General features: G+C 39.3%; 1 protein-coding gene, 1 non-coding gene and 1 pseudogene across 3 annotated transcripts in view; 2 read left to right on the plus strand and 1 right to left on the minus strand.

Annotated features, from left to right (window-relative positions):
- Positions 1 to 7,695, plus strand: part of LOC144666473 (cartilage intermediate layer protein 1-like) — a 15,493-nt pseudogene extending 7,798 nt beyond the window's left edge. The window contains exons 5-9 of the transcript XR_013573190.1: positions 1 to 38; positions 587 to 692; positions 1,319 to 1,473; positions 2,277 to 4,407; positions 5,890 to 7,695. The exon at positions 1 to 38 is cut by the window's left edge and continues 277 nt beyond it. The product of XR_013573190.1 is annotated as a cartilage intermediate layer protein 1-like (transcript). The remainder of the gene's footprint in view (positions 39 to 586; positions 693 to 1,318; positions 1,474 to 2,276; positions 4,408 to 5,889) is intronic.
- A 5,180-nt stretch (positions 7,696 to 12,875) lies between these two features.
- On the minus strand, positions 12,876 to 12,949 carry Trnat-ggu (transfer RNA threonine (anticodon GGU)). The gene has a single exon. It is a non-coding gene; the product is annotated as a tRNA-Thr (tRNA).
- A 2,124-nt stretch (positions 12,950 to 15,073) lies between these two features.
- LOC144665028 (uncharacterized) overlaps positions 15,074 to 27,747 on the plus strand; it is a 31,220-nt gene continuing 18,546 nt past the window's right edge. The window contains exons 1-7 of the mRNA XM_078526210.1: positions 15,074 to 15,411; positions 18,884 to 19,501; positions 19,664 to 21,070; positions 24,553 to 24,639; positions 25,318 to 25,527; positions 26,227 to 26,472; positions 26,734 to 26,952. Of these exons, the coding sequence (XP_078382336.1) occupies positions 15,174 to 15,411; positions 18,884 to 19,501; positions 19,664 to 21,070; positions 24,553 to 24,639; positions 25,318 to 25,527; positions 26,227 to 26,472; positions 26,734 to 26,952 (3,025 nt within the window). The 5' untranslated portion in view covers positions 15,074 to 15,173. The remainder of the gene's footprint in view (positions 15,412 to 18,883; positions 19,502 to 19,663; positions 21,071 to 24,552; positions 24,640 to 25,317; positions 25,528 to 26,226; positions 26,473 to 26,733; positions 26,953 to 27,747) is intronic.

Below are 27,747 nucleotides of genomic sequence, written 5' to 3' on the forward strand. Positions count from 1 at the left end.
AACTACTGCAAATGTAAAAGCTACACTGGAAAATGCAGGTGCTTAGTATGCTAAAGAACAAATTAATCGGCCTGTCCAACTGTTACTGAGGGAAGGTGTTATTTCAGGACTCAAGAAAGTTGGTAGTGTGAATAAAGCCGTTATTAAACACCACCAATCAATAAATTAAATGTAGCTAAAGGCCGTGGCACATTGTTGCAGATACATTGTTGTTCGTGATGTTCTCGCGTGATTAAGCGAGCGGGACACAAAACAAATGTTTTGTTTCCATTTTACGCAAACCGGGAAACATTTGTTGCGGACACAAAATGTTTCTCAAAACATCAGGAACAGTTTTTGCGTCTCGGACACAAATTTTGTGCCAACAATTGATGACAATTAACGTCTTTACTATAGTTCTTACTTGTTAGTCTACTTTAGAATAGTTTTTTTCAGTGATCGTATTAAACTTGGGTCGCGCCTTTATCGTCATCTTTCGGGGGTTAATTCATGTTTTCAGAAGAACATTCTAGCCTTAAACGCGGGAGCTCACTTGCGGGAGTGGAGGTAGTAAACGAGTACTTAATCTAACCATCTGTTATTACAGTTCCGCCATCCATAACTGTCCAACCTATGAGTAAGATGAGAATTTCTGGCCATGGTGTAACCTTTTGCTGTGACGGAGAAGGCAATCCTTCCCCGAAATTCGAGTGGTAAGGCTTTAAGCTCTATAACAAACTAGTATATCATACCCTGTGCTCATAACAAGAGCTTTATCTGACAACTTTGTTGGGCATAAAAAAAGAGGGAGTATGCACAATGTCAGGCCTACAAAACTGTACTTTGAACGTTTTGCGTTACATAATTATTGCCAGCAGCAAACTTGTGACATTGGTTTATGTTTGACATCAGGTACTGGTATCGAACTGATAGCACCAAAATTGTCACTACTAAGAGTCGCTGACACGTAGTAATTACTTAATATGTTTTTTTTTTTAAAGAAACAAGTCAGCTGCGTGCGCTTGTGTGTTTTTTTTCCGAAAACCTTTCTCGAATAGCTGTATCTGGATGAAGAACATGTAACCAGCAATGCCTTTTTCAAGAGTATATGAGAAGGGCTTTTGATTTCGACAATAAGCCAGCGTGCGTTGTGTCAGTTATATTAGCCAGCCGTCTAAGTACTAAATAAGCTTTTCCAACTGCAGTTCACACTCACTATGAGCTAGCCTGCAAGCGGGCTCACATTTGGGAAGTGACCGAAGTTGAGCCTGCTCGCAGGCTAACTATGAGCCGATGAACAATTTTTTTCCAAGATCTTGATATCCATCCACCTCTTTAGGTTTAAAGACAACAACATCATCGATAAAGACGTTTACCATTACAACAAGACGCTTGAAATTAATGATGTGAGCGGCCTTATGGGAAGATATCGATGCCGAGTGGTGAACGACTTTGGGTCAGAATTTTCCGATGTTGCTAATTTACAAGTGTTTAGTGAGTATAAAATTTTTACTTTGGCAGTAATTATATGGGCATGGATGGGGTGAACTAATAATTAACAAACAATGGCCAACATCGTTTCTTCTAGATGGCGTTTGTAGCCGCCCCCTCCCCCGTCCAATACATACCTTATATAGCAGACATTCCTTAGGAAATAAGGCAATAATTAGGGATTAAGCGTCAACAAATCGGACGTTTTAGTTATTTCCACGTTTGATGCAGTCGTGAGTGGAAAAAAAAAACTGCCCCTATGCTCATAATAACAACTCATCCCCAGCTGTTTCGGGAAAAAAACCTTTCCATTAAATAATATTGCCACCGTAAATCCATTCACGAGAGAGCAACTAAGAAGCAGACTGGAAACGTGTTGATTGTAGTGAAGCTGCACCCGGCAATTTTTGCAATTTTGAACAATTAATTGGTCTGCTACAACCTATCAGATATAACTTTTAGAATGATTTTCGATGCAGTCGGAAAACCAAAGTAATCACTCCGGCCAATTACAAACTGTACAGGCAATCCAGTGAACCAATCAAAACTTGAAGTAAACACAGGTAGCCGACACGAAGTGCGGTAAAACATGTGCGAATGAGTCATTGTTGGCTTTATTTGGTTTTATATCTGATTGTGTGGGAAAGTGGTGCGAGTTTTTTTAATAATCACTAAGCGTAGTAAAGTACAACCAATGCGAACACAAAGTACTTTTGGCACTCAAGTGAAAATCGTCCTATTTAGGCAATCCAGTTTATAATAAGTGCTTGAAATAATTCTTCTTCGATCTTCTCGCTCAAATGCAGATGAAAGCGACGAGGTTTCATGTAACCCGACTCCCATCACCAAGAACGCTACACTCCCGTCGGGATGTGTTATACATGGCACAACAAATGATGTAGTTGACATCGGGCAATGTCTACCAACACCTTGTCTACGAAATGACTCTGCCCTTTCAAATACTGCGTGTCAGGACGAGAGGTTTTGCTGTGGGGTAGAGGAGGTAGAGGATGCCACTATAAGTTGCGGTGGCTCTGTGACATTTAAAATCTCTAAAGTATCTCGTTGTGGTTGCCAAGCGTGCAAGATACCCAAATCATATATCACTGGGATAGTCGTCGGCTTAAAAGGGGCAGTTGAAAAACCGATTGCCTACTGCGAAATTAAGGCTGGAGACAACTACTACTACTCAGATGACAAGGGAGCTTTCAAGTTTGAAGTACCCAATGATAAACAACGATTGTCTGTAGTTTTTAAGGACACGTATTTCTTTGAATATGCAGATTTTACAAAAGTATTTCGTATCGTCAAAGGGCAAGCTTTGTTTTCCAAAGTTGTTTTAAGAGTCAAACCAGCACCAAAACCATTTAACTCGTCTGAGCCGTTTAAAGTTCCACTAGGCGAAAATCCTGCTGACTCAGCTTTCGCGGAAATTGAAATACCGGAAGATGCACTGTTGAAAGAAGACGGGACAATTTATTCTGGACAAGCAAACCTTCGACTGAGCGTAATGGACCCGCGTAACGTGTCAGATGTTTTGACAGCTCCGGCGGACTTTTCAACCGTTGACGAGGATGGAGAAGAACAATTGCTAGTCACTTATGGAATGCTTAATATCGGGTTTGAGGATGTCAGGGGGAAGAAGCTGTCTACGTCAAAGCCCATCAAAATGTTTATAGATCCTGAGAAGCTTAACATTTCGGTTGACAGCAATGGCAACACCACAACAAAACTGTGGTGGTTGGACGAAAAGACGGGAAGATGGATGGAGGCTGGAAATCTGTGGTTGGACACAACACAAAGCAACAGAAGCAGACGAAGCCCTACTCGCTTTTTGTTGACTGAGATTACACCAGTTGTACAGAGGCAAGGGACACTAAATATCGACGTAACAGAAAATTTTGGTGCAGTTCGAGTGTCCGCTCCAGCGGGCTCCACCGTTAGAATCCTCTGTGAGGAGCCTAATGAGGGCGTCACGACATATGCTGGGTATTTGGAAGGGGCTGTTGACGACAGCACAGTTACCTGTATATCTGTATGGATCAATAGACAGTGTTTCATGCAAGCGGAGGGCAGCGATGCACGATTCTTAGATCCATCAGATCCAGATGGTTTTCCTGCCTCTGTGTCGGCCAGTATTATTCAAACTCAACTAACAAGTGTTGGTTCGTCGCCCTCAGTGCGATCGTTCAGGTTTAACGTTAACGCTGATAGTAATGGTCCAGTGTATTCCCATGACAATGACGACGTTCAAAATTGTCGTGCCCCACAGTTAGTTGTGGGACACCGACAATTTGAATTTACATCATCTGTTTCTGCGAGTCTTGACTTGATAAGTGCACGCCCCAGTCCGCCGCTAAATTTTAGAGATCCACTCAGCTGGTACCCTGCACCTGGTATTTTTAATTGTTTCATCAAAATATTAGCACATGGCAAGGGATCTATTTTTCTAGCTTCCAGCTACAGAGCAAACACGAAAGATGACGCGAACAAGTTTGGTGATTCTGCTGCAATGGCCATCTCAGCCACAGCTGATCCAGGTGTGGACGATAAATACGTTGCTTGCCTTGAGATTCGATGTCCGGGAAATGTATATCAGCCGAATACACAGACACAGGTTCCCGAATGGACACACGTGTTAGTTACCCATTTAACTGGGAGTTGCGACTTTCAGAGGCATCATCTGCAGAAACAAGACGACATTGATAACAACGGCGCCAGTTGCTCCTCTCGACGAAAACGCCATTCTGCTGGTTCGGAAAACTGGTTCTGCATTCCACTTCCGGCTCGTGGTGGTTTCGACATCGATAATGTCTACACTTCTCCGAGAAATAATCGACAACAAGGTGTAAACAGATGTAACACCGGGAACAACGATTGGGTCTCAGGACCAGCTAACCCTTCTCAGGACTCACCTACGATCGAATTCAACTGCAGGTGAGGACAAGAAAAAAATAAAAGGCACACGTAGAGTGGGTGGTGGTACCTGCAGCTTACCGCCACCTATTTAATTACAGTTGAATCCCGATAACTTGAACCTTCAAGTGAAATCGACAAAGGTTCGAGATATTGGGAGTTCGAGTTATCGAGGGTAAAATTAGTAAGAAAAAAAACCTGGAGAGGAATCGGAATAGGTTCAAGTTAGGGGGAGGTTCGAGTTAATGAGGGTCCGAGTTATCGAGATTCAACTGTATTGTCTTGGAACGTGAATCATTTCCGTTGACAAATTATGGCAATAGGACTGAGTGGAGTCCAATTCGGTCTGTAATGACTGTAATAATACGTGTAAACGAAAAAAATAGGATAACCACGCTGAGCGGGAGTTTGATTGACAGACAAAATTGGGCGACACGAACTTGAACAAAATCTGTTAACCATAAGTATAACCATTTTTTACACGTCTTAGAAAACGAAAACATAACAGCTGAGTTTATCTTTAACTGAGTTGATCAAAAAAAAACTAAGCCTTAGTTTTTTATCGGTTCAACAGTCCAAAAAGGGTGATATTCGCAAAAAAACGACAGAGTCGGAGTCAGAATCAGAACAGCATAGCGTTAAGAACCAGAAAAAATCAAACCGATGGAGTCGTAAGCGAGTTTCTGATTCCGCTTTTGACTTCATAGCTTTATGATAAAGTGAAAACTGACTAGATTGTCGGAGTTTCAAGCAGAAAGGAAGTAACGAGGGCACGAGAGCTAGCATTGTGACTGGTTTAGTTGGCTTCTGCTTTCAACTCCGACGATTTAGCTTTCACTGGATCATAATATATAAGCAACGGAGTCATAAGTAAGAATCGTAAGAAAATTTGAACGTTCTAATTCTTACGACTCTAATTCCGTAAGGGTTATGACTCCGCTTACGACTCCGACTTTTGATTTTCACTGGTCGTAATTGCTCTCACGACTCTGCCTACTACTCCGACTCCAACTCCGTCACTAGAAAAAGTCAGCCTATAAGCAGTGCATGATATTATATAACAAAATAGATTAAAATGTAATAGAAAAATACGTTACGCAATAAAAAATAGTATTTACAAAATTAATTAATATATAACAAGGATAAAATGTATATATCAACAAAGAAAACGTCAAAACGAAGGTAATGTGCTGAATGTTCCTCTTGAACTCTCTAAAGTCACTTGTGAACTGTAAACTGTCCTCTGATTTGTTCTAAAATCGGGCCTGCTGATCGTAATGATCAATCAGGTTCGAAAATTTGTTAAATAGGGCCTATTTTACGCGTGGTCCAACACAAACACTGGCTGGTTTTTAAACTTTTTTGTGTAAATCTCCCCCAACAATCGTTCAAGGATTCGATTAGCCCATGCGCAAACTGCAAAGATGGAGGAAGTTAAATAAACAGTATATAAAAAGAGAACAGTCGTAAGGCTAATTTCTTACTTTTCTTTGTTCTTTACAGCTGAAACAACTGATTTGGTACTTTATTCCCAATGACGGAAGTCGGGCATGATGTTGTACAAAGTCAGAGACCACTGATGTCATAATTAAGACACCTTTAGACGTGAGGCGCAATTAGCAATAATTAGCAATAATGCCAATATAACAAGCACCCTTATACACCAAGTTCTCGTTATAAAGGTGGTGGCAATGTTGCGGACACAAATGTTTTCCTGCTTGCCTGCACGAGCAACATTTGTCGCGGACACAAAATTTGTATCCGAGACACAAAAAATGTTTCTGATTTCTTTCGTAAACATGTTGTATACGAAACAATGTTTCCCCCATTTGCTCGCCCAAGAAAACATAATCAGCCACAATGTGTCCGCAACAATGTATCCTCGTTTGGCACCGCCTTAACGAACGATATCCTTATGGCCGGCCAATTGGAAAAGGTTAAGAATCCGATCCAAACAACGCGTCCGTCAACGTGTCGGCCAATGTGTCGGCCAACACACCACCGACACACTACCGACGTGTCGGCCAACACACAAACAACGCGTCGGCCGACACAATACCGACGCGTCGACCGATGGTACCGACGCGTTGGCCGGCACACCGTCAAAGGCTACGAATGCCGACGAACACAATACCGACGCGAAGGCTACGAACGCCAACTAAACACTACCGATGCGAAGAGTACGATAACTTTTTTGTTATGCTTCTTGTTTGTTGAAGTATTAATTTTTTTTACTTACTTTTTAGCCTTAGAAAAGAGTGGGAAAGCACAAAAGGACGACAACATAATACCGACGCCATCTTTAAAACTTTAACTCGTAACTAGGCTCCCATCTTTCAAGCAGAAATCTAGTATCCAGTTTTTCTCAGTGTTTTTAGCTGATTCACATAAACATGGAAACATGCTAGTATTTGCGTTTTAATTATTTGACCGACGCGTTGTTTGGATCGGATTCTTTACCTTTTCCGGCCAATTTTACTAACAGTACATAAATTTTATACAAACAGCGCCTCAGTATAACGATCCCCGTAATAACGAACACGTTTGACTGATCTCACTATCATGTTAATGCATGGCTGATGTAAACTCGTTTTCGACGCAGGCGCAGTTAGAGCACGTTTTTTTCTTAGACAGTAGAAACTGGCATTCGGTTTGTACATGTGTTTGCTTTTTGTTTTGTTTTTTCGCATTAACAGGAGCGCCTTAAACTTCATGAGCTGAATTACGATCATCAGAAATGACACAAGTAACTTTAATAATAAACAAGCTAAGGCCTGCATGTGAAAGTCTCAGTATTACTTACACGAAAGTATCGTACATTGTTGATGGCGTGTTTAGCTCTGTCTGAATTTGAACTCACGTTTGATAAAAATCAAATGTAGACAAAAGCCGATTTTTCGCCCAGTGGCCTGAAAATAGAGTATAGAGAGGTTCCTATTTAAAACATAATTCAGGTAGCCGACATAAAAACACGCGGTATTGTAATCCAACTTTTTTGTTCTTGCCGTATCAAATATCACAAGTTGTTGGCATCCATCAGTCGATTTCGACTATGGAATAGAGCCATTAGGGTTTGTCGAGGAACATCGTCTTGTGTGGCTGTAGTGTAAATAACATAGAAAATGGTTTGAACCCAGGAGTATCAGAAGTTCGTACAGTGTGATCGTCCGACAACAGCTCTTTACTGAAAGTCTTACCCGGACGATTACACTATATGAACAAGTGTAAAAAAGTCTTTTTTATAATAACTCGGTGCTATTTTTACCAAGTATAAAACGTTTATATACGGTAGAAAAAAGAAGAATTAAATGTGTTTTATACTTTTTATTTTGAGTGAAATGTTTAGAAAATAGATGCAGTTCAATCAGTTCGCTCGCGTTCCTGATATAACCGAACGCTCCTCGTACCTAAGAGAAAAGACAGACTACCAGTAGTCTAATAGGAGAGTAAGGGTGTGGACATCGAACCGAGGCGTTTGTATAAAATATCTTTGAGTACCCCAACCCCCTCCACCGACGACAGAGGCCTGAACTGCCTAAGGATGAAGGAGGCAGCGTGGCCGAGTGGTTAGAGCGTCGGACTTGTAATCCGGAGGTCGCGGGTTCAAGTCCCGTTCTGACCACTAGCTGGTGTTGTTCTCGGTAGCCCCGAGTTCAACTCCTCGGCTGCGTTTGTAAATAGCCAACTGGTCTGCCTCCTGCCAGTTGGGATTTTTAACCATCTTATGTTCATTTACAATATTTGTTTCACATTGGCCCTGAAAAACCCCATTGCGATAGTGGTCAATTAAGTGTATTAGTATTAGTATTAGTATAAGGGTGCCCAGAAGCCAATCTTGTTGCCACTTTGTATGTTTCCACTGCACTCAGCCTGTTAAAACCCATCTGTTGGCTTGTGCTCAACGCCATATTCAACCTAGTCCAGTCCCTGAACTCTCTCTTCCGCGCGCCCTTTATAGGGGTTGAACCTTAAGGCGCTGAGACTTGCTTACGCATACTCAGAACGAACCAACCAGAAACGAGGAATGTGGCGCTACCTGCTTGGGACGCGTGCGCTAGGTTAAACATAGGCACGCTAAGCGTGCAGGAGTTATTTTTTCAATTTATGATGTCGCTTGGGGTGAAACTGGGTGATTGTCCTGTTGTGATGGTTTATGCCATGGGTTGAGCTATTTTTTTTTTTGGCGCCCCACGGAGTCACTTTTTTGCACAAAGTTTGCTTGCAAACAAAATAATTTTTACATGCATTTTGATACATCAGAACTGTTTTATTTAATACGGAAATTTTCATCATTTAATTAAAAAACAAAACTAATTCAATTGTCAAAATGTCACAAAATGGCACGTTCTTATTCTGTGTAAAGCGGTTGTTTTGTTGCTAGCTTTGTAGCAACCGTAACGGGTTACTTTTGTTTGTTACGGAATACTTTTGGCTTTTTGCCAAACACTGTAACATGATACCGTTGATTTTCTCACTTTTGTAACATGATACCTTTGCTTTTTTTAAAACGAACTTAACACGATACCCTTGTTTTTCTCGAAAAGCCACGTCTCCATATAGACATTGAACGAAAAGTACTATAATAAACGAAGTAATAAACGAATCAAATAAAAAAACCACTCTCTTCGGAAAAGTTCTTTAAAGCGCAGTACACCTGGAGTATTTGTTTCCTGTCAAAACTGTTCAACAAAGATTTTCGTTCATTCACAACGTAAATTCTATTCAACAAACAAGAACTAATTGAGTTATCAAGTTGTCACGAAATGGCACGCTCTTATTCTGTTTTTGCTATCGATCGTAGTTGCTTTTAACAGTAAAGTTACTTGTACCGGTTCAATGTTTGAACGAAATGTTTTACTTTGGCCGCCCGCTTTGCAAAGTTTGTTGGGAAATTGGAAACTTTGTTATGAAGTTGCCAATTACGGTGCGAGTTTGCGAATCGAATTGCAAACATCGATACAAATTTCCCGACTTCGGCCCGACTGAACTTTCCAAGTTTGGTAGCTGAGGAGAAACAAGACATGTTGCTCGAAAGTTATGGCGATTTCTGAACTCGAAGATTTTAGAACTTGTCAAGGAAAGTAGCTTGAAGTGCAAGACAACGTTTCGCATCAGCGATCACGCAAGTGATTTGCCGATAAATAAATATCATGCATGTAGAAATTTGGTCAAATTTTAACTTTTTTGTATAAAAACACATATTTAACGATTTCTGTGAGGCATAATCTTTACTGTCTTCAATTTCAAGTCTTCTGCGTTTGTAAACCGGATGAAACTGGATGGTTTACCCATATGTAAAATTGATTTTAATCGAAGCCGACGCGACGCGACAGGGAAGACTAATTTGTTCGAGACAACATGTTTACGGCTCGCTGAACATAAAAGTTTTTCATTTTTATGACATTTGTTTCCAACAGTTTAGCGTAGCAAAGCCCTTTTTGATAACATAACTACAGAAGGGTTTAATAAATTCGGGCCGAAGTTGGGAACTTTGTATCGAAGCTCACAATTTGATTCGCAAACTACGAATACGTTTCAAATCCATGATAATTCACAACTCACCAATTAATCTTTCAACGAAAACGAACTGCGACACGCTGCGACACATAACTTCGTCAGATTACTTCGCCTTTATAAACTGCAATTTGATTGGTTCTGATAGTACCTGAAATCTGATTGGTGTGACAAACAAACATACTTCACTGACCCACTGACTGACTGACCCACTGACTGAGTCACGGAACATCGCGCCGAATAAAGAGCTATTTTGAAAAAATAACTCAAAAATTGCTCGCTCAAATGACGAAACTAACAACGCGACCAAGCGCGCGAATAAATGCAAGAAAAAACTTGTGCTAAATTGCAGCCAAAGCCAATTTAATATACAGGTACAAAATACCAGGAATAGACCTCTTTAGCTACGTATGTAAATTACTAATTTCAAATCATGTGATGTTCTCCAGAAAATTGTTCCTTTGTCTATCTGGAAATTTGAATATTCATTCATTTCCACGTGAATTTGTTTCAATTTGAAAGAGATAGAGGGTAACACCACGTTCTCGGAAATGGGACAACAAACAAACGAGGCTAAAAAGATCCATAGCGATTTGTGTTTTGAGCGTTAGAAAGTTTTCCCCTATTTCTCTGCGGAAGAACTGGCGCATGCGCATACGAGTTATCCTGGACTCTCTCTTCTCGCGCCATGGGTTCAACCCCTATAAAGGACGCGCGGAAGAGAGAGTTCAGGGACTGTACTGTGTTTCCCAGACACTGGACACTGGCCCAGACTTTAGATCGGAATGTTTGTCCAGCCAATCAGGCAGTTACCTGAGGTCTGTAACAAAGGTGTGTGACTGGGGTTATCACTGCGCGTGATCATTTCAGCCTTGGAAATTTAAACACTGTGTAGAAGCCACAAATGAAATAATTAACCACAAATGTAACAACGCCCTCAAATGTAATATGGGTTTGACAACAAATGTAATAACGCTTTCGAGTGTAATAAGGGTTTGACCACAAATGCAATAACAACTTATCAGACAGTGATGCGATGATATGAATTTAAAACTTGAGTGGTAAAAAAAATACAGATGATAGCGTGGGTGATATTTTGTTTTTAACACGAATAAATATAATTCATATCTTCAATCGGCCGTGTAATTTCCTTTTTATTTTACAGACAGAAACTGATTAGAAAGCACACACTTTATGAAGCCTTGAACAATTTCAAGTCATTTGAAGTTTTCTACCAGCTTCAGTAATGTACGTAATCTATCGCTGGCCATTTAGCAACTCGCGTTTGGCAGCCTTGTACTACTAACTTTGGAAAGGGGGTAATGACGTAATCGATATCCTCACAAGTGAGAATATAAAAAGTGGCCACTTGAGTCCCAAACTCACTTCAATCTCCTACATCGAAGAGACCAGTAGAAACCTCAACACGAGACTGACTGAACACAAACGAACGAGAGATGGTGATGTCAACAATCACATTTCTGAAAACCATCGACGTACTTACCACAAAATCGACTAGGACTCTGCTGAATGCTTAACCTACAATACTAACTATTTTCAACGACTGACTCTGGAAAGCTGGTACACAAACTTAAAACAGACGCCTATTAACAGATGTCAACAACTACCGGCACCTTACAAACGACTTATTCATGACGTAAACAGGCTAGAACCGACAAACGACAGAACGACCTAATTTGACTAACAATAGACGGAACAGAACGATTTGTTTGACTAACAATAGATGGATCAAAACTGACCAAATACTGTTGACAAACTCTACACGAGTCTCACAGCCAATAACATCACGGCTAAACTGAGCAATCAACTTCAACGGACCAGACTTATAACATCATTGACTGACAACAACACTCTGAAGATGACTTCCGCTCAGGTTGTTAAAACGTCAGTCACCAATTCAACAACAGTTCTTCTCAAAACTACTCTAACCCGGACGATCACACTATACGAATTGAGCACTTCTATATAAAAATAGAGTTTCTTGTGTACCTCAATCATGTAGAATTGTTATTTTCAGCCTGGATACCTGTCACTTAATAGTTTACTCAGTCAAACCCTTATTACACTTGAGGGCGTTATTACATTTGTGGTCAATTATCACACTTGTGGCTTCTACAACTGTGGTGAATTTTAAGGATGCACGTTCTTCGACATAAAATAGACCGAAAACATTTCACAAAAAGCGGATGGAAACGGATGCAAAATCCCTTCGACTTACCATCTCGACTCTTTGAAAATTTGTGATGTGCAAACAAAAGACAACTGAAGAGCGCCAAAATTGAGCATGTCAATTTGAAAGTGAACCAGCCAATCAGAAACAAGCTTCTGAGCAGAAGCCAATCACAAGCTGTTATCTTCCCGCCTGACTAAATGTTCCAAATATGGATAATAACATTTGATGAAACAATGCAATTATAATAATTTTAAAAACTGCAGATTGTTACGTTTGAAAATTAGTTTACCGCCAAGTTTTTCTTTTTTCAGCTTGTAGCGCGAAAAAACTTTTACTTGCGATCAGACCGCTTTTATTTTTGTTCGTAAGCGTTTGCCGCTTAGAGAGAACAAACGGAACGCTTTCTTTTCGTTCCCGGCCTAGCACTTGCGCCGACTTTTCGCGCTGGGAAAAAAGAGCGCCTGATCGCAATTCAAGAAAACTTTGCAACACTGAACAAGATAATGTTGAAAAAAAAACATGGAAAAATGTAATCCGTTTTGTGACCAATTGACCGAGAAAGTCAATCAACGAGGAGGGAGGCGGGGTGGAGGTGGGGGTGAGATATTTTAAATTTCTGTCAAAATAGCTAGCTTTTGCGCCAACAAACATGACAAAAAAAGGAAAAGCGATCAGGGTTGCTGCCGTAGCCAACGACAAACAAGTTACTTTTTAAGCAAATGAAAGATCAAGTATTGCACTCAACTTAAGCAGTTGAGAAAAGCAAGCCTGAAAAAAATTCAGGCTTGAACGGGAATCGAACCCATGACCTCTGCGATACCAGTGCAGCGCTCTAACCAACTGAGCTATCAAGCCAACTGGGAGCTGGTCACTTGTGAGTTCTCACCATCACAAGTGACCAGCTCCCAGTTGGCTTGATAGCTCAGTTGCCAAGTTAGAGCGTTGCACTGGTATCGCAGAGGTCATGGGTTCGATTCCCGTTCAAGCCAGGCTTGCTGTTCTCAATTCATTTCATATCTTACTTTTTGTTACGAATTAGGCCTCGATATCAGATGCCGATTTCACAAGGAAAACAATAACCGTATCATGCTCTGTCGCTCAAGGTATGCGCAGAAAAATGACCGTGGGAAGACTGGGGAGAAGGAAATATAAGGCGCCCTCCCTATAACCCTGCACCGCGGTCAAACCTCTCAGGCAGCTTTTCTTTCTTGTCTTTCTTCTATTTTGGCTGTTCCCGTCCAAATTGGACACATTGAAGCGTTAGTGCGAGCAAGGATTAGACAAAATAATTGCCATTCCATTTTCCTCAGGAAAACAAGTGTTTAAAATGTTTTGCATAGAGCAGTTTTCAATTGAGTGTCGTAAAACCGAAACCAAAGTAATCACTCGGGCCAATCACAAACGACACAGACAATCTAGTGAACCAATCAAAACTTGAAGTAAATACATGTAGCCGACACGAAGCGCGGGAAAACGTGCGCGAGTGAGTCACGATTGGTTTTGGTTTTACTTCTGATTGGCTAAGAAAGTGGCGCGAGAGTTTTAAACCAATCACTAAGCGTAGCAATGCAAAACCAATGCAAATGCGAATTACTTTCGACACTCAAGTGAAAACTGCTCTAAGAACTAAAGTGCGTTGACAAACGACACCGACAAGTCCGCATATCGCTATTTTCAATCCCGTAAAACTTTTTTTAGTAAAGCTCCAATAAACTTAGTAAATCTTCAGGATACCGGTAATGTATCGAACTTTGAACTGTGAAAAATTAAAAATTATCTTTGAAGTACTTTTCATTTTTTTGCATATTTATGTCTTTTGACCGCGGTCCATCTTAGCCCTCCTTCCCTCTTTCATTCCTTTCCATCTTTCCCGTTTTATATAAATTTCTCTTATCGGGCCCTTATTGATCCTCGTTAAGCCCGGGGCAGTTAGTCTGGGCGAGACAAAGTAAACCGCGCGCAAAATCACCGCAACGAAGCAAAACTTTCATCCCGCCGATTTTTAAAGCTTACCCTTTGTCTCGCCCGAGTAATTTTTTCGAAGGGAATCCCAGACCTTTTTTTCTATTTCTTGTTTTTTTCTTTCTCCACTGAGCGCGGGGAGAGAGTCGCTAGAGAACTGGACAGCAGCGCAAAACGGGCCCCTCGCGCTCACTTTGTCTTCCTTTGCCGCTAATTCTCTCGCGTTCTTTTGCGTTGAAAAATAGAGCGACTGCGAACAGTCTCGATAAAAAAATAAACCTGTCACGCCACGGCTAATGAAAACACTTCCTTTTCATAGACTGTCCACAGCCCTCTATTTTTTCGTGTTTTTTTTTTCGATCGATGAGCGCGCGGTGAGAACGGCAAGAGAACTGGACGCCAGCGCAAAACGGAAGAAGCATGGGGGTTGGGACGGGGAGCGAAAAAAATTTCTTTGGCTCGATTCCCGCCCCCTCCCCCCGCTTTTTTTGCGCTGAAAAATCGAGAGGCTGTGGACAGTCTAAGAAAGTGATAGCGTGGCTTGGCTGTAATATTTCCTGACGTCATTGTTGTTATCTCACTTGACCTCGCTTCACGACGGAAATCCAGACAAATAAAAACCCGAAAATGTGTAAAGTTGCATCAAACAAAGCTCAATGCTTTTAAAAGCTGCAGTTTTACAGACATTACGCTAAGTATATTGAAGTTAAACGTGTTCGATACTTCTTCTTATTTATATTCCTGCGGCGTGTGGTAATATGATTTTATACATCCTCAAGCCTGCGCAGAAGGGACGAAGACTCGAGGTACGAGAATGGATTTTATAAATCTATTGTATCTTTAGTTTGCTAGATGCTTTGGTAAATTTGGACGTCCTCTCTTCAAAAATAAGTCATGCAAAGAGAACGCTTTTAAAAAAGTATTTAGTAGTTGACAATATCACTGACATCGATTGACAACATCTGTCTATATTGAAATTCCATCTATCTTAACATTCCAACACAAGATGAGTCGTTGCTCGTTCTTCGCGCTCAAATTGTAAACAGAAACTCGATTACATTCTTAGTTGCGACACTAGTACTAACGTACGGTCTCTCTCTGGACGCTTAGCTACTATATGGCGTCGTCGCGCGAGATGCAAATGATCCCTTTAGAGGCTTTTCCTCGAGTGAATGAAGGAATTCCGGAGCAACTTCCTGCCAAAGATGCTTGGGTGGAGGTTAAGTTTCCCTCAAGGCCCCGGCGAAAAGTTGTGATCATCGCTGGTGTTATTGCAGTACTTATAGTTGTTATCGTTGCAGCATCCCTGATTGGAAAATACGTCTCAGACTATTTAAGCGACGCTAACAACAAATGTAAGTACTGATAACATTTTGAATACTGTATTTCCGCATCTCCTTTGTCTAGCGCAATAATTTGCCTTGCGGGTGAGGGTGTAATTTCCATCTAAAAATTGCAAACCTAGGCCTGTATTCAGACTGTCACTCCTCTCTTGATTAACTGCATGAACAGCGCCAAGAAACAGAAGCTTCTGAAGCTTTGTTATGGATGCATATACAATATGATACTCAGTTCTCGGTCATCGAGAACAGTGTTCAAACAAAGTCGTCTTGTTCTTGACACTCACAGCAGTCTGCATTCTCAGACATCACTGGCTGACAATGTGCTGCAGATGATATAAACATTCAGTGATTAGTTCTAGTACCGTAATTAAAATAATTGATTATCTCCAACTACTAACTGGTACATTGATGAACTTTATTTTTCATTTCTGTGTGTGTACATACACTTTTCTTTTTTTTGTTCTCTGTCTGTCTGTGTGTGTGTGTGTGTGTGTGTGTGTGTGTGTGTGTGTGTGTGTGTGAATGGAAATCGTGTCCCGTTTTTTTTATACTCTGTAACTTTATTGCAATATTTTATTCCGCTTGGCCCAGCCACTTAGCTTGATTAGCCTTAGCTATTTCTAAGTGGCTGTGCTCTTTGCTATTGTTAATTTTTTCTCTTGCATGTATTTACTTATTGTAAAACTCTTCTGGGCATGAAATAAAAGATTGTTGTTGTTGTTGTTGTCGTAACAATTAAGTACTGTCAATAAAAAACCACTGATGAAAAGGAGCAGTTTTTCCTAAACAAGACTGAAACACCTTATTTTTACGACAACAACCCTGAACCAGCTGCGACGACTCTTCTCCTATTTAAAGTTGCTTTGTCCTTGCCTTTTCAACCTCCCACCTTTGACTACTTTCCGCTATAAATTTCGGAACAAAATATCACAAATATCACAAAGGCTGAGAATTGCGATCAGGAGCCTCCCCGGGGGAGCCTCCTGTTTCGATCTGTAGATAAGCATAATTGTACTAATTTGAAAGCCAGTCGACTTGCCGGATAGCTTTGCTTGTTTCGTTTCTTTCTTAATTGCACTAATTGCGTGCGATTGACGCCGTCAAAACAATAATAATAATGAATACTGTAGGTCAGGGAATAGGGTTAAGCTATCAATAGTGTTAATATTTTTAGGATATTCTTATTCTCATCGTCTTTTTCGCTTGTTTTACGCTTTTAATTATATCTTTTACAACTATGCATGCTATTCGCACAAAGTTACTGATTTTAGCCATTCTTAGCCTTTTTATTCTTATTGTCTACTGTTTGTATGTACATATTTTAGCGTTTTAATTATATTTGCACATGTAATTTTATTCTAACACCGAACTTGAGAATGACCGTTGAACGGTCGAAATGTCGTTCTTTTTTAGCGTTTAATCTCACTATTTTAACAGTAATTTTGATACTCAATTTAAATTTGATCTTGCAAGATTTTGAGACTTGAAGTCAGGGTCAAATAACGCAACATTGTGCTGAGACATTTTATGTCAGTTAGAAACTTTGAGGAAAATTTGGAGAAAAAATCCTCTCAGGTCAACCATAATGCGGACATAAATCTTGCTTTCCTTCAAGATAAAAAAAAAGACCTTTGAACAGCGTATAAAATTTGATTGACATTAAGTTTTTTCAAAACATTAATACCGTAAAATTCCGGTTATAAGCCCTGGGCTTATACAACGTCGTAAGGGGTTTTGGGTGGGCTTATAAAAGGAGGGGCTTATATCCGGGAGGGCTTATAAGCGGAATAAAAAAACGTTTCGAAACGAGCCACGGAAGTGGTGATCGAAACACGTTTTTAAGTTAAAAACGCATAATGAAGCAACATTTAGCCCTGTTTAGTACTGTCATCCGGCAGAGGGGGGCTTATATCCGGGGGGGGGGGGGCTTATAATCGGATGTATTTTTTTATTGCCAGATAGATGCAACCTCGTCCCCAGGGCGCTTTTCCCTTCAGAGCGGGAGATGGGCCTATAACCGGGAGGGCTTATAACCGGAATTTTACGGTATTTCCTTTGGCTGGTTTGTTGACTCACAAACATGTACGCTGAAATATAATGGTCATTCTATACGAAATCTGTCTCTAATTTTAAAGGTCTTGGTCTTTCATTCCATGCGTGAAAAACATTCAAACAGTTTTTGTCGTTGTTTTTGTTATTTATCTTTTTTTTTTTGCAGGGGGTGGGGTGGTCCCCCCACAGCCATTCTTTATCTCATCACGCAACAATCCTGAGCCCCACATGCATCCTGACAAGACAAAGATATCAAACACAACAAAAATGTAAACACTAAGGAGTTCACTGAGCCATTTTAAGCTATTTTAACCCCTCTCCAAGGTGTTTGTAAAGAGAATGAAACACTAGATTTTAGTTCTTTGATATAGCTTCCCAAGCCATCAATAAATAAATCAAAAAATCAAAGCAAATGCTCATGCAATTTTATGATAATGAAGACCACATTTCCAAACATCCTTTGCAGTGGTATTTTCCTTTGTTTTCTCTTCTTACTGTAACTGATGGGTTTGCGAAGTGTTATAAAATCTTGGGCCTGCTGACCAATGTACGCATGCCTCAAAGCCTTGTTCCGGTGTTCATGTTAGTTGTACAGTGGAGTTTCAAAAGTAACTAACAGTCTTTTGATCATATCCTTGCTTAACTCTTTGTTCAGTCGCTGCAATTTATTTTTTGCGGAGAATGATGTATTAAAGTGAATTACACAGGCAAACTCGAAAAAAAGACATCCCAAATGCTCCTATCAGGAGTCAAACCTAAAACCTTCTGCGCCTGGCTGTTCCAACGCTAATCCTCGATTAAAATTAAACTGAGATTTCCATCTTGCTCATTCAAAATGTTTTCAAATGCTAATTTTAAGCTGATGGTGTAGAATAGTCTCAGTCAAGACTAGAACTCAAGACAAATATCTTTTGGAAGAAGTTCTTTAATTTTTAGTAATTAAATGTCAACCCAGGTTTACAATGTAGCTTTATCGGACTTTGAACAATTGAACTCTATTTCGTGTACTAGTTTGGATGCTCTACCATTGAGCTACCGAATTAGTAATCAGAATGTCTTAGGGTTGACTCCTGATATCCAGGAAAGTTATGTCCAGGATCGAACTCAGATGCAAAATTTACCAAATTTGCGTTTTTTGCATGGCCTTGCGAAAATCATAAAATTTACAAATTTAATTCAATTAAATTCAATTTACAAAATTTTGTAATTCTTGTAATTTTTGCGATTTTCAAACGTAGACAAATTTTGTTTTTTTTTTTTATCTTTTTTTTTTAGCTGATCGAGTTCATTTCTGGACATGCCTTCGATAGGACCACTCGGAAATTCTGTTTCCGTAAAAATATAATTCTGTTTCCGTAAAAATATAAAGTATACAGCATTCTCATTTATTCACTGCTTAAATATTCTTCACACTTATTTCCATTACTTTTAGCTCTTCGAAAGTCAGTAAAGGCAGTTGATCAAAACAAAACCCAACTGGAGTGTTCTAGTACTGCAAAGACCCAGCAGCTTGAGCAAAAGATAACTCAGATCACTGAAGAAGTTGCAGCCACGAAATCTTGTGCTTGTTCTTCCCCTGGTACCAAAGCACATACATCCATTAAACCTGTGACAAGCCAAAGCATCGCTTCGGATGGACCTGGAAAAGGCACAAGCCAGGACCCTTATAAAATTGCAAGCATCCAAGACTTGCAAAAACTACGAAGCATATGGAACAACAATAGAGGCAAATATTTTATAGTTACACAACACATCGACCTATCTTCTATTGCTAACTTTGCTCCTTTGCCACGTTTTGAAGGGAATTTGGATGGGAACAATAAAAAGATTCTGAATTTGAAGATCGATTCGACTCATTTGAGTAGTCAAACAAACACCGGGTTGTTTGAGAAGATTGAAAGAACTGGACAAGTGAAAAACCTAGGACTTGAAAACGTATTGGTTATGGGGGAACAAAATGTGGGAGGATTAGCTGGATATAATTATGGCAGGATAGACAATAGCTCTGTTACAGGACAAGTTTTAGGTACAAAAAAAAATATAATTCCGTAGGAAGTTTAGTTGGCACGAGTGACACAGGGAGTAGAATCACTGATAGCTATGCTACCGCAAAGGTTTTTGGACCATACTATGTGCATGGGGGGATTGGTTGGAAAATTATTTGAAGGCACCATCCAAAACTGCTATGCGACAGGCACTGTTTCAGGAACAGGGAATATTACAAACTATGAAAGCTGGGCAAATCAAATAGGAGGTTTGGTGGGAAAGAATTATGGCACGATCGTAAGCAGCTATGCGACAGGCGATGTTTCAGGGCAGTATTACATAGGAGGCTTAGTGGGCCTTAGTAGTTCTGGAGATCATATTAAAATAAACAATAGCTATGCGACAGGCAACGTTTCAGGCACGGGAATTATTGGCGGGTTAGTGGGAGACAATCGAGGAACAATTACAAAATGCTATGCCATAGGACAGGTTTCAGGAAAAGACAGACTGGGTGGATTAGTCGGATGGAATACTGGCTGGATAGACAATAGCTATGTTACAGGACAAGTTTTAGGTACAAAACGTTCCGTAGGAGGTTTAGTTGGCCAGAGTACTAGCAGCGATAGTAGAATCACTGATAGCTATGCGACAGCAAAGGTTTCTGGACGATCCTCTGTTGGGGGATTGGTTGGATATTTATCTGGCACTATCCAAAGCTGCTATGCGACAGGCACTGTTTCAGGAATAGAAAGTCAAATAGGAGGTTTGGTGGGAGGCCATTCTGGCACGATCCTAAGCAGCTATGCGACAGGCGATGTTTCAGGGCGTTATTACATAGGAGGCTTAGTGGGCCTTAGTGGTGGTGGACACCAAACCTTGCATGTTCATATAAACAATAGCTATGCGACAGGCAATGTTTCAGGCACGGGGATTACTGGCGGGTTAGTGGGAGACAATCGAGGTACAATTACAAAATGCTATGCCATAGGACAGGTTTTAGGAAAAGACAGACTGGGTGGATTAGTCGGAGATAATGATGGCTATATAGACAATAGCTATGCTACAGGACAAGTTTTAGGTACAGACTATGACATAGGAGGTTTAGTTGGCAGCAGTGGCAGCGATAGTAGAATCACTGATAGCTATGCGACAGCAAAGGTTTCTGGACGATCCTCTGTTGGGGGATTGGTTGGATATTTATCTGGCACCATCCAAAGGTGCTATGCCACAGGCACTGTTTCAGGAATAGGAAATCAAATAGGAGGTTTGGTGGGAGGCCATTCTGGCACGATCCTAAGCAGCTATGCGACAGGCGATGTTTCAGGGCGGTATTACATAGGAGGCTTAGTGGGCCTTAGTAGTTTTGGACACCATATTAAAATAAACAATAGCTATGCGACAGGCAATGTTTCAGGCTCAGCGATTATTGGCGGGTTAGTGGGAGACAATCGATGCACAATTGCAAAATGCTATGCCATAGGACAGCTTTTAGGAAAAAGAGACAGAGTGGGTGGGTTAATCGGAGAGAATTCTGGGAGAATCGAAGATAGCTATGGCAGACAGCAATTCGGTACTACAAACACACTTGGTGCAAAAACTGATACTGAATTAAAGACCCCATCTACCTTTACTGGTTGGGACACACGCCTTTGGAAACTGACACAGAATCAATATCCTAAACTTAAAATATTTTTGAACTAATATTGACACATTGGGGGATAACCTACTAAGCGATAAAAAAGGCCTCTAGAAAACAAGAATTAATATTTTTTTCAAAATCTATGGGTAATCAACTCTGTTATAAAGAGGGCACACAATATCCGTATCTGTTGTTGGCCTTGAATGTGGGTATAGTAGTTATGTTGCTTATTATGGCATAAAGAACAACTTGAGTTTAAGAGTAGTTGAAAATAACAGTTAACGTTTATTATAATTAGGATCCAATTTTTTTTTATTGTGATATCAATTTTAACATAGAAATACATAAAAGTAGTTTTTTAAAAACCTTTCATTTCTCCAAAATCTATGGTATGGGTATTCAACTTTCTTAAAAAGAGGGCCCACAATATTTTCGTAAACAAGAAATATAAAATGTGGTACCGAGAGACAATCGATTAATATTTAGAAAACCTAAATAAGAAATACAGGGCCGTACCTAGCGGCGTGGAGGAGGGGGGGGGATAAATTTCTAACATAGTGTTTGATTTTGCTTGGCTATATCTCGTAGCTGTATTGGAGTTTGCCCTCGCAGCGGAGTTTAGCCGACTTTGCCCACGCAGACAACAAATCCTAGTAGGTACGGCCCTGATATATATGTATCTGATCTGTTATTAGCCTTCAATGAGGTTCAACAAGCATTGTATCTTTGCTCCATTAATGTCTGAAATAGAAATTATATCAAGCTGAGACGTTTAAGCCTAAAACGTAGCTATCAGAGAAAGGTTAGTTAATAGACTGGAAAAATTACTCTGTTATATTCAAAGCTTTTATACCCTCTAGCTGTTATATTATTTAAATTCATTTAACTACAGTGTATGACAGGGTTTTAAAAATAAATGTATTATAAAAGAAGGAATTTGTTATTGAGTGGTTGAACATGCTTTATGATAGGAAGTTGCTGCATGCATGCATCTAGAACTTACATGTACAGTAGATGCAATCCAACTTGTGCCTCTGAAGGCCAAAACGTTCTCCCCATGTCATAGCCAGTCTCCTTCTCTTAAGTGATAACTGCCTTACGTCTTCGTAGAGAGTTCATATACTAATAGTAAGGTCTTTAATCCCTCAAGAGGCTTAGTGGTATTTTTTTTTTTAATTTCCATCAACAAGGTCAAGCACTTATAAAACACTAGCCTGCAGAGCAGGCGTATTTATTGAGCGCATTCGAATGCCTTTTGATCGGGTGCCATTTTGGATTCTTACTTGGGAGAGGATTGGGGATAGGAGAAACGTGTCCTAGGGTAAGCGGCGAATCTACTCGATCGCGAACTAATACTTCGCGCGCCCACGGAAAACAGGCTAATAAAACACTTTTCAGGAAATATCTTATTTAAAGCACATTAACTTTGTGTTGCACTTTGTTTCGAAATGTTTTCACATGTTTCGCAGATTCTGTCGCTGATTTTGACATCTCATAGGCTATATATAATTAAATATTGAAACATCATCTATCCATGAGTTCAGAACTCGTACCTTAATTAACTTTCTTGTACCTATAACCCCCTCCTCCCTTTATAAAATCCTTGATCACCCTTGTAAGTGCCTGTTTTTAATTGACCAGTCTCTTTTGTCTTCAGCAATTTATCATTAATGACTTTGTAGCAATGACACAACTCACTAGCTATGATTATTTCTGCCACTCTATTTTGTCTGGCCTAATATAATGTATCAGTCAATTCCAAGCGAGGTCATACCCCCGGGCAACGAAACTCATATCCCCAAACTTTCAACGAAACTTGTTTCCCCAAAACGCTACTATAGAAGAGGTCTTCAATCTGTTAAGATAGTATTTGACATTACTTGCGGCATCGGCGATTTCAGAGCGTAGAGTTTCTGTCCTCCGACATCTAAATGTAATGGGAAGAATGCATTTCGCATGCTACATCACGCATCTTTAGAAGTGACGGTAACAAAAAGCAAAAGAGGTTTTAAAACTTAAAAATTCAAAGCCAGGTACTGGAAACGAGTTAAACTATAAACAACAGTAATGATAGATGAGAGCTACAATAGCACGCAAAATGTCAAGAGAATTTTAGATTCTTTTTGCAAACCATGCGTAGTCCATGTGTTATGGTTGTTACAGCTGTTTCTATAATTTTTGTTGTCAAAGTATTCTTTATTTGTATAATTGCGATAATGATAAAAAAAAGAACGAAACATATTAATTTTATCATAAGCGTTAATGTATTTTTACCTTTCATTCATACGGGTTAAAGAAGTCGTGATTAAAAATTATCAGTTTTCTACTTTAAAGCAAGCATACGACTAGGTGGAGGAGGCGAACTGACAAGAGTCGAAACTAAAAGAAAGACACGGACTCTTTTTGTATTTGTCTTTTGAAATAATGAAATTATTCTTCTTGACAAACGCATTCAAATAAGGAGGCCACTTATGTTCATTTAGTCGGACTTGCTTTCTCTAGACAACCACTTCCTTAATGACCTTTAACATCGCTACAGCGTCAAAAACAATACCGCGGATATTGAAAATTCAGAGTGACAAACAAACCAAAATAGTTTTTACTTCAATGATCGAGTCCCTCTTTTTATTTTTGTATTTCGAAAGGACTTGCGAAAGAAAAAATTGCTAGGAAAATTAAAAAAAAAGTCAAAGAGGTCCGGACTGAGCATGATCTATCATGCAACACCGCAAGAAGCTCACGTGTTATGTTCATCTGGCATTTCTTAACAGCTAAGGATAAGAAAAACCTTGAACTAAGTTTCCAAGGAGAACTTAAGGAAGGTTCAACCTACGTATATTCCCAGGAGTAAGTCTCTTGTAGTAGGTCTGTCAGTCTATTTAAGTTAACACAAATAGATCTTTATCAAACCGGCTTTGTTTGAAGTCGATAGCTGCAGAAGATTATTAGTTCACGGAAGTTTGCTTTTTAAATTAATTCTAACAAACGATTAGACAAACAAACGAAAAGAGTCAAGAGCTTATATTTTACTTAAATACATCAACCTCGTTACTGACAGTTTTTTGACTGATATGTTGGTGCAAGACTAATTTTATTGACTGAAGAGTGAATGGTTTTTTGCTATGGACCGCATTCCAGAATTGAGAAGGAAGTTAAATCTGATGTTTGCATTATTGAAAGCGTTTTAGTAACAAAGTGTTGCTCGAAGACTTGCTCAAAGAAAAGCCATAAACTAGTAAGCGAAACTTACTTGTTCACAGAAGTTTGCTTTTTAAATTAAAAAAAGGGACAAAAAATGATTCTGTTTGGACTTTTTAAGTTCAATATCGAACTCTCAAAAGAAAGAGTCAAGAGCTTATATTTTTACGTAAATACATCAAACTCGTTAACTGACATTTTCTGACTGATATGTTGGTGCAAAACTAATTTTATTGTCTGAAGAGCTAGAGTTTTGGGATATGAACCGCATTCCTGAGTTGAGAAGGAAGTTAAACCTGTTGTTTACAGTGCTGTAAACCTTTTGGTGACAAAGTGCTGTTGGAAGACGCAGCAAGCTGAAACTAGTGAGTTCTATTACCACTTTGGTGACATTCATTTTAAACGGTGCGTTTAATGTTCTATTATTACTGGGAATTGCGAGCCGCGAAAACATCATTTAGGGTTTAACGATTACAATAGAATCCCGATTTCTTCTACTCTCGGCTTCTCAAACCAATCGATTTCTCAAACATATTTTCGTTTCCCGGGATAGTACTTCTCTGTAATTCTACCCCCATTTCTTGAATCTTCCTATTTTTCAAAGCAATTTATGTTTTCCCGAGAGGTTCGAGAAATCGGCATTCTACTGTATAAGCCAAAATTGTTTGCTATTTCCAATTGACAGCTTTTTTTTTTCTTTTTAAAGACTTAAAATGAACTGTGCAGCAAATCCTTTAGTTATAGACTAGATTTCGGAACATTGAAAAAGTTAAAAGATAATTACTTCAGTTCTGCCATGCAATAAGACCTCTTGGTTTTAATGTTTTGTCCTGTTTTTAATCTCAGTCGTGATATGTTTTTGGATGCCGCAAAACAATTACAGTATGTTGTATTTCGAAATGAAAACGCAAAATGTCTGTTAGGTTTTATGGCACCACGTTTTTGTTCGCATTTGTATTCTTTCTTTTTAATTTACATTAACATAAAGGTTGTTCATGTGTGGTTTAGTAGCCATCCAAGCACCATTTTTCTTTCTATGACAGGGAGCCCTGAGGTTATTATGGCGTCAGCCCCGGAGGAAAGAAATGCCAAGAGAAATAAATACGTGGTATCCGTGACACCTTCCCGCAGCCCTAATCGGCGATGTTTAGTGTTCATTTTGGTTGTTGTTGCTCTGGTTGCGATAGCGGTCCTCTTTGCAACATTACTTCCAATTAACGTGAAGAGCAGTGGAGAGAATAAAAGCAATCATGGTAAACTACACTCTTTTCTATTCCAAAACTCGTTTACTTATAAGTTAACGCACTTATGGAATCAGCTCCCTTCTTACATCAAACTAGCCTGTGAACAGGCTCTCCTGTCGAGGATGGGACGAAAAGAAAGCGGGAAAGAGGGGGGAGGAAGGAAGAAAGGAAGAGGGTTGGCTAACATCAAGCATTCTTCTAACTTGAGACTTTTAAAATAATTTAAAAACATTTCAGCATAATTATATATTTTTTTTGGATTTTAATCCAGGGTGTAACAATAAGTTTCAGTGTAGGTGGGTTTAATTATTTCTATTATTAATTACTTATACTAGTTCCCATTATTTTTATACTATATTTAAATTATTGACACGCGCTTTTACATGAACCTCCGGGCAAGGGTAGACAGGGCAATCGATCTTATCAGGCGCCATGACATTAATAAAATAGATTGATTGATTGATTGATTGATTGATTGATTGATTGATTGATTGATTGATTCATTCATTCTTTCATTCATTCATCGAATGAATATATTTTATAAGAATATCAAGGCTGATATTTGAGAAATTTCAAGAATATTTTAAGAATAAATCCGAGGCCGAGGTTTTGAAAGTATAAAATTTGTGTGAATACAATTTTCTGATTTTGTTCAAAAGCATAAATCTTAGTTATAATTGTTTATTATTACAATTTATTCAATTTTAGTGTCTATCATCGATACCTCGACTTCAAAAAACGCGTCTTTAAAGGCTACAAATGGTTTTCTACCTGAGATGATTTCATCCTTCAAGGCCATTGATACTACAATGAGTACAGCGAAAGGTGCATTTTCCACTTTCACCTCCGAACGATCATCAGTAACACAAAGTTTTGCTGCTTCAGACTTCGACAGCAAAACGCCATTAACAGCCACAACTAGGACTACGTCAAGGCTAAGTCGTTCTACTGCAGGTTTGCCTCACTTATAATAACACTCATATAAGTCTTATGAACATGGAAAAACACTCCAGGAGTCCTGAGTGAGGGCTTACTTAAGGCAAAAGACACCCTCCTTGTTTCATTACTTTATCCCAAAACCAGTGCATACGGGGGACAAATTTATCTGAATTTTAATGACTGAAGAGAATACGACATTTAAAAAAAAAAAAATTAGCTGTAACCATTGTTTAAACATACATATGCTTCAACATTGTACCGTTATTTTTTTGTTAGTCGCTACTTCGTCACTACGAACGGAGACAAAGCCTTCAGTAAAAACTATATCAACTGATTCTCGGCAAAGCAAGACATCGTCAATTACAAAAATGGCGTCGTTAACCACAACCCCCAGCAGTATGAGTGATGCACCAAACATATCCTCAATGAGTGATATCAGCTCAACCAGCAGCATAGCTTCCTTGTCAGTAATTGCTAGTCTTGTGCCTAACAAAGGTAAGATATTTATTTATATCAAGTGCGACTGGATTCCATAACGTCCTGCTCCAGTAAACAACATGTGTTTCTTTCACACACCAAAAAAATATATCTAGTCGGAATTACTTTTCAATAATAGTACGTTATTTTCCAAAGTTATATTTACACAAGCACTCCATTATTGTCAAAGCAGGCAGAAAGTAGGAAAACCGCATCAATGGTATGGAAATTTCGCAATGTCGGTCTAGAACTGTTTGAACGGAGGATTATATCTAAAAATCTAACATTTGGGCAGCTCTACGTGTAAAACTGTAAACAAACACATGAAACATTAAAACGCCCGAGTAAAACGGTACTAAATCTTTCCCAACCGCATGCTCTCTCATTCCTTGCTACAGGACAACTCGGATTAATATTGATCCGATTAATATTAATCCTAATGATTATTATAAGGGACGGACCATTATTTTTTTGGAGGAGGGGGGGGGATGAAAATATTGAAAATAATTGTTTGCAGGGCCTGGAAAGACAACATAAATTGTTTGCAAAAACGATATGTATAACATAAAATAGTAAGAGGTGCATAAACTAATAACTAAAAGTGGCTATAAGCCACTAAACTCGGAAAAGTTATTATGAAACAAGAATCGAAAACAACAAACTTCTTTTTACTTCACTTTGATTGTCATCAAATACTGATCGAGAGCAGACCGAAAGGCCAAGAGATAGAGTTCCCATCTGTTGCAAATTGATTTCTTTCATTTTATTTTTCCTTTTTGTTATTTGAAAGTAACGAAAAAAAAATAATAATAA

This window comes from Oculina patagonica, chromosome 9 (genome assembly GCF_052425735.1).
Source record: "Oculina patagonica isolate OP01 chromosome 9, crgOcupat, whole genome shotgun sequence".
NCBI classification, from domain to species: domain Eukaryota; kingdom Metazoa; phylum Cnidaria; class Anthozoa; order Scleractinia; family Oculinidae; genus Oculina; species Oculina patagonica.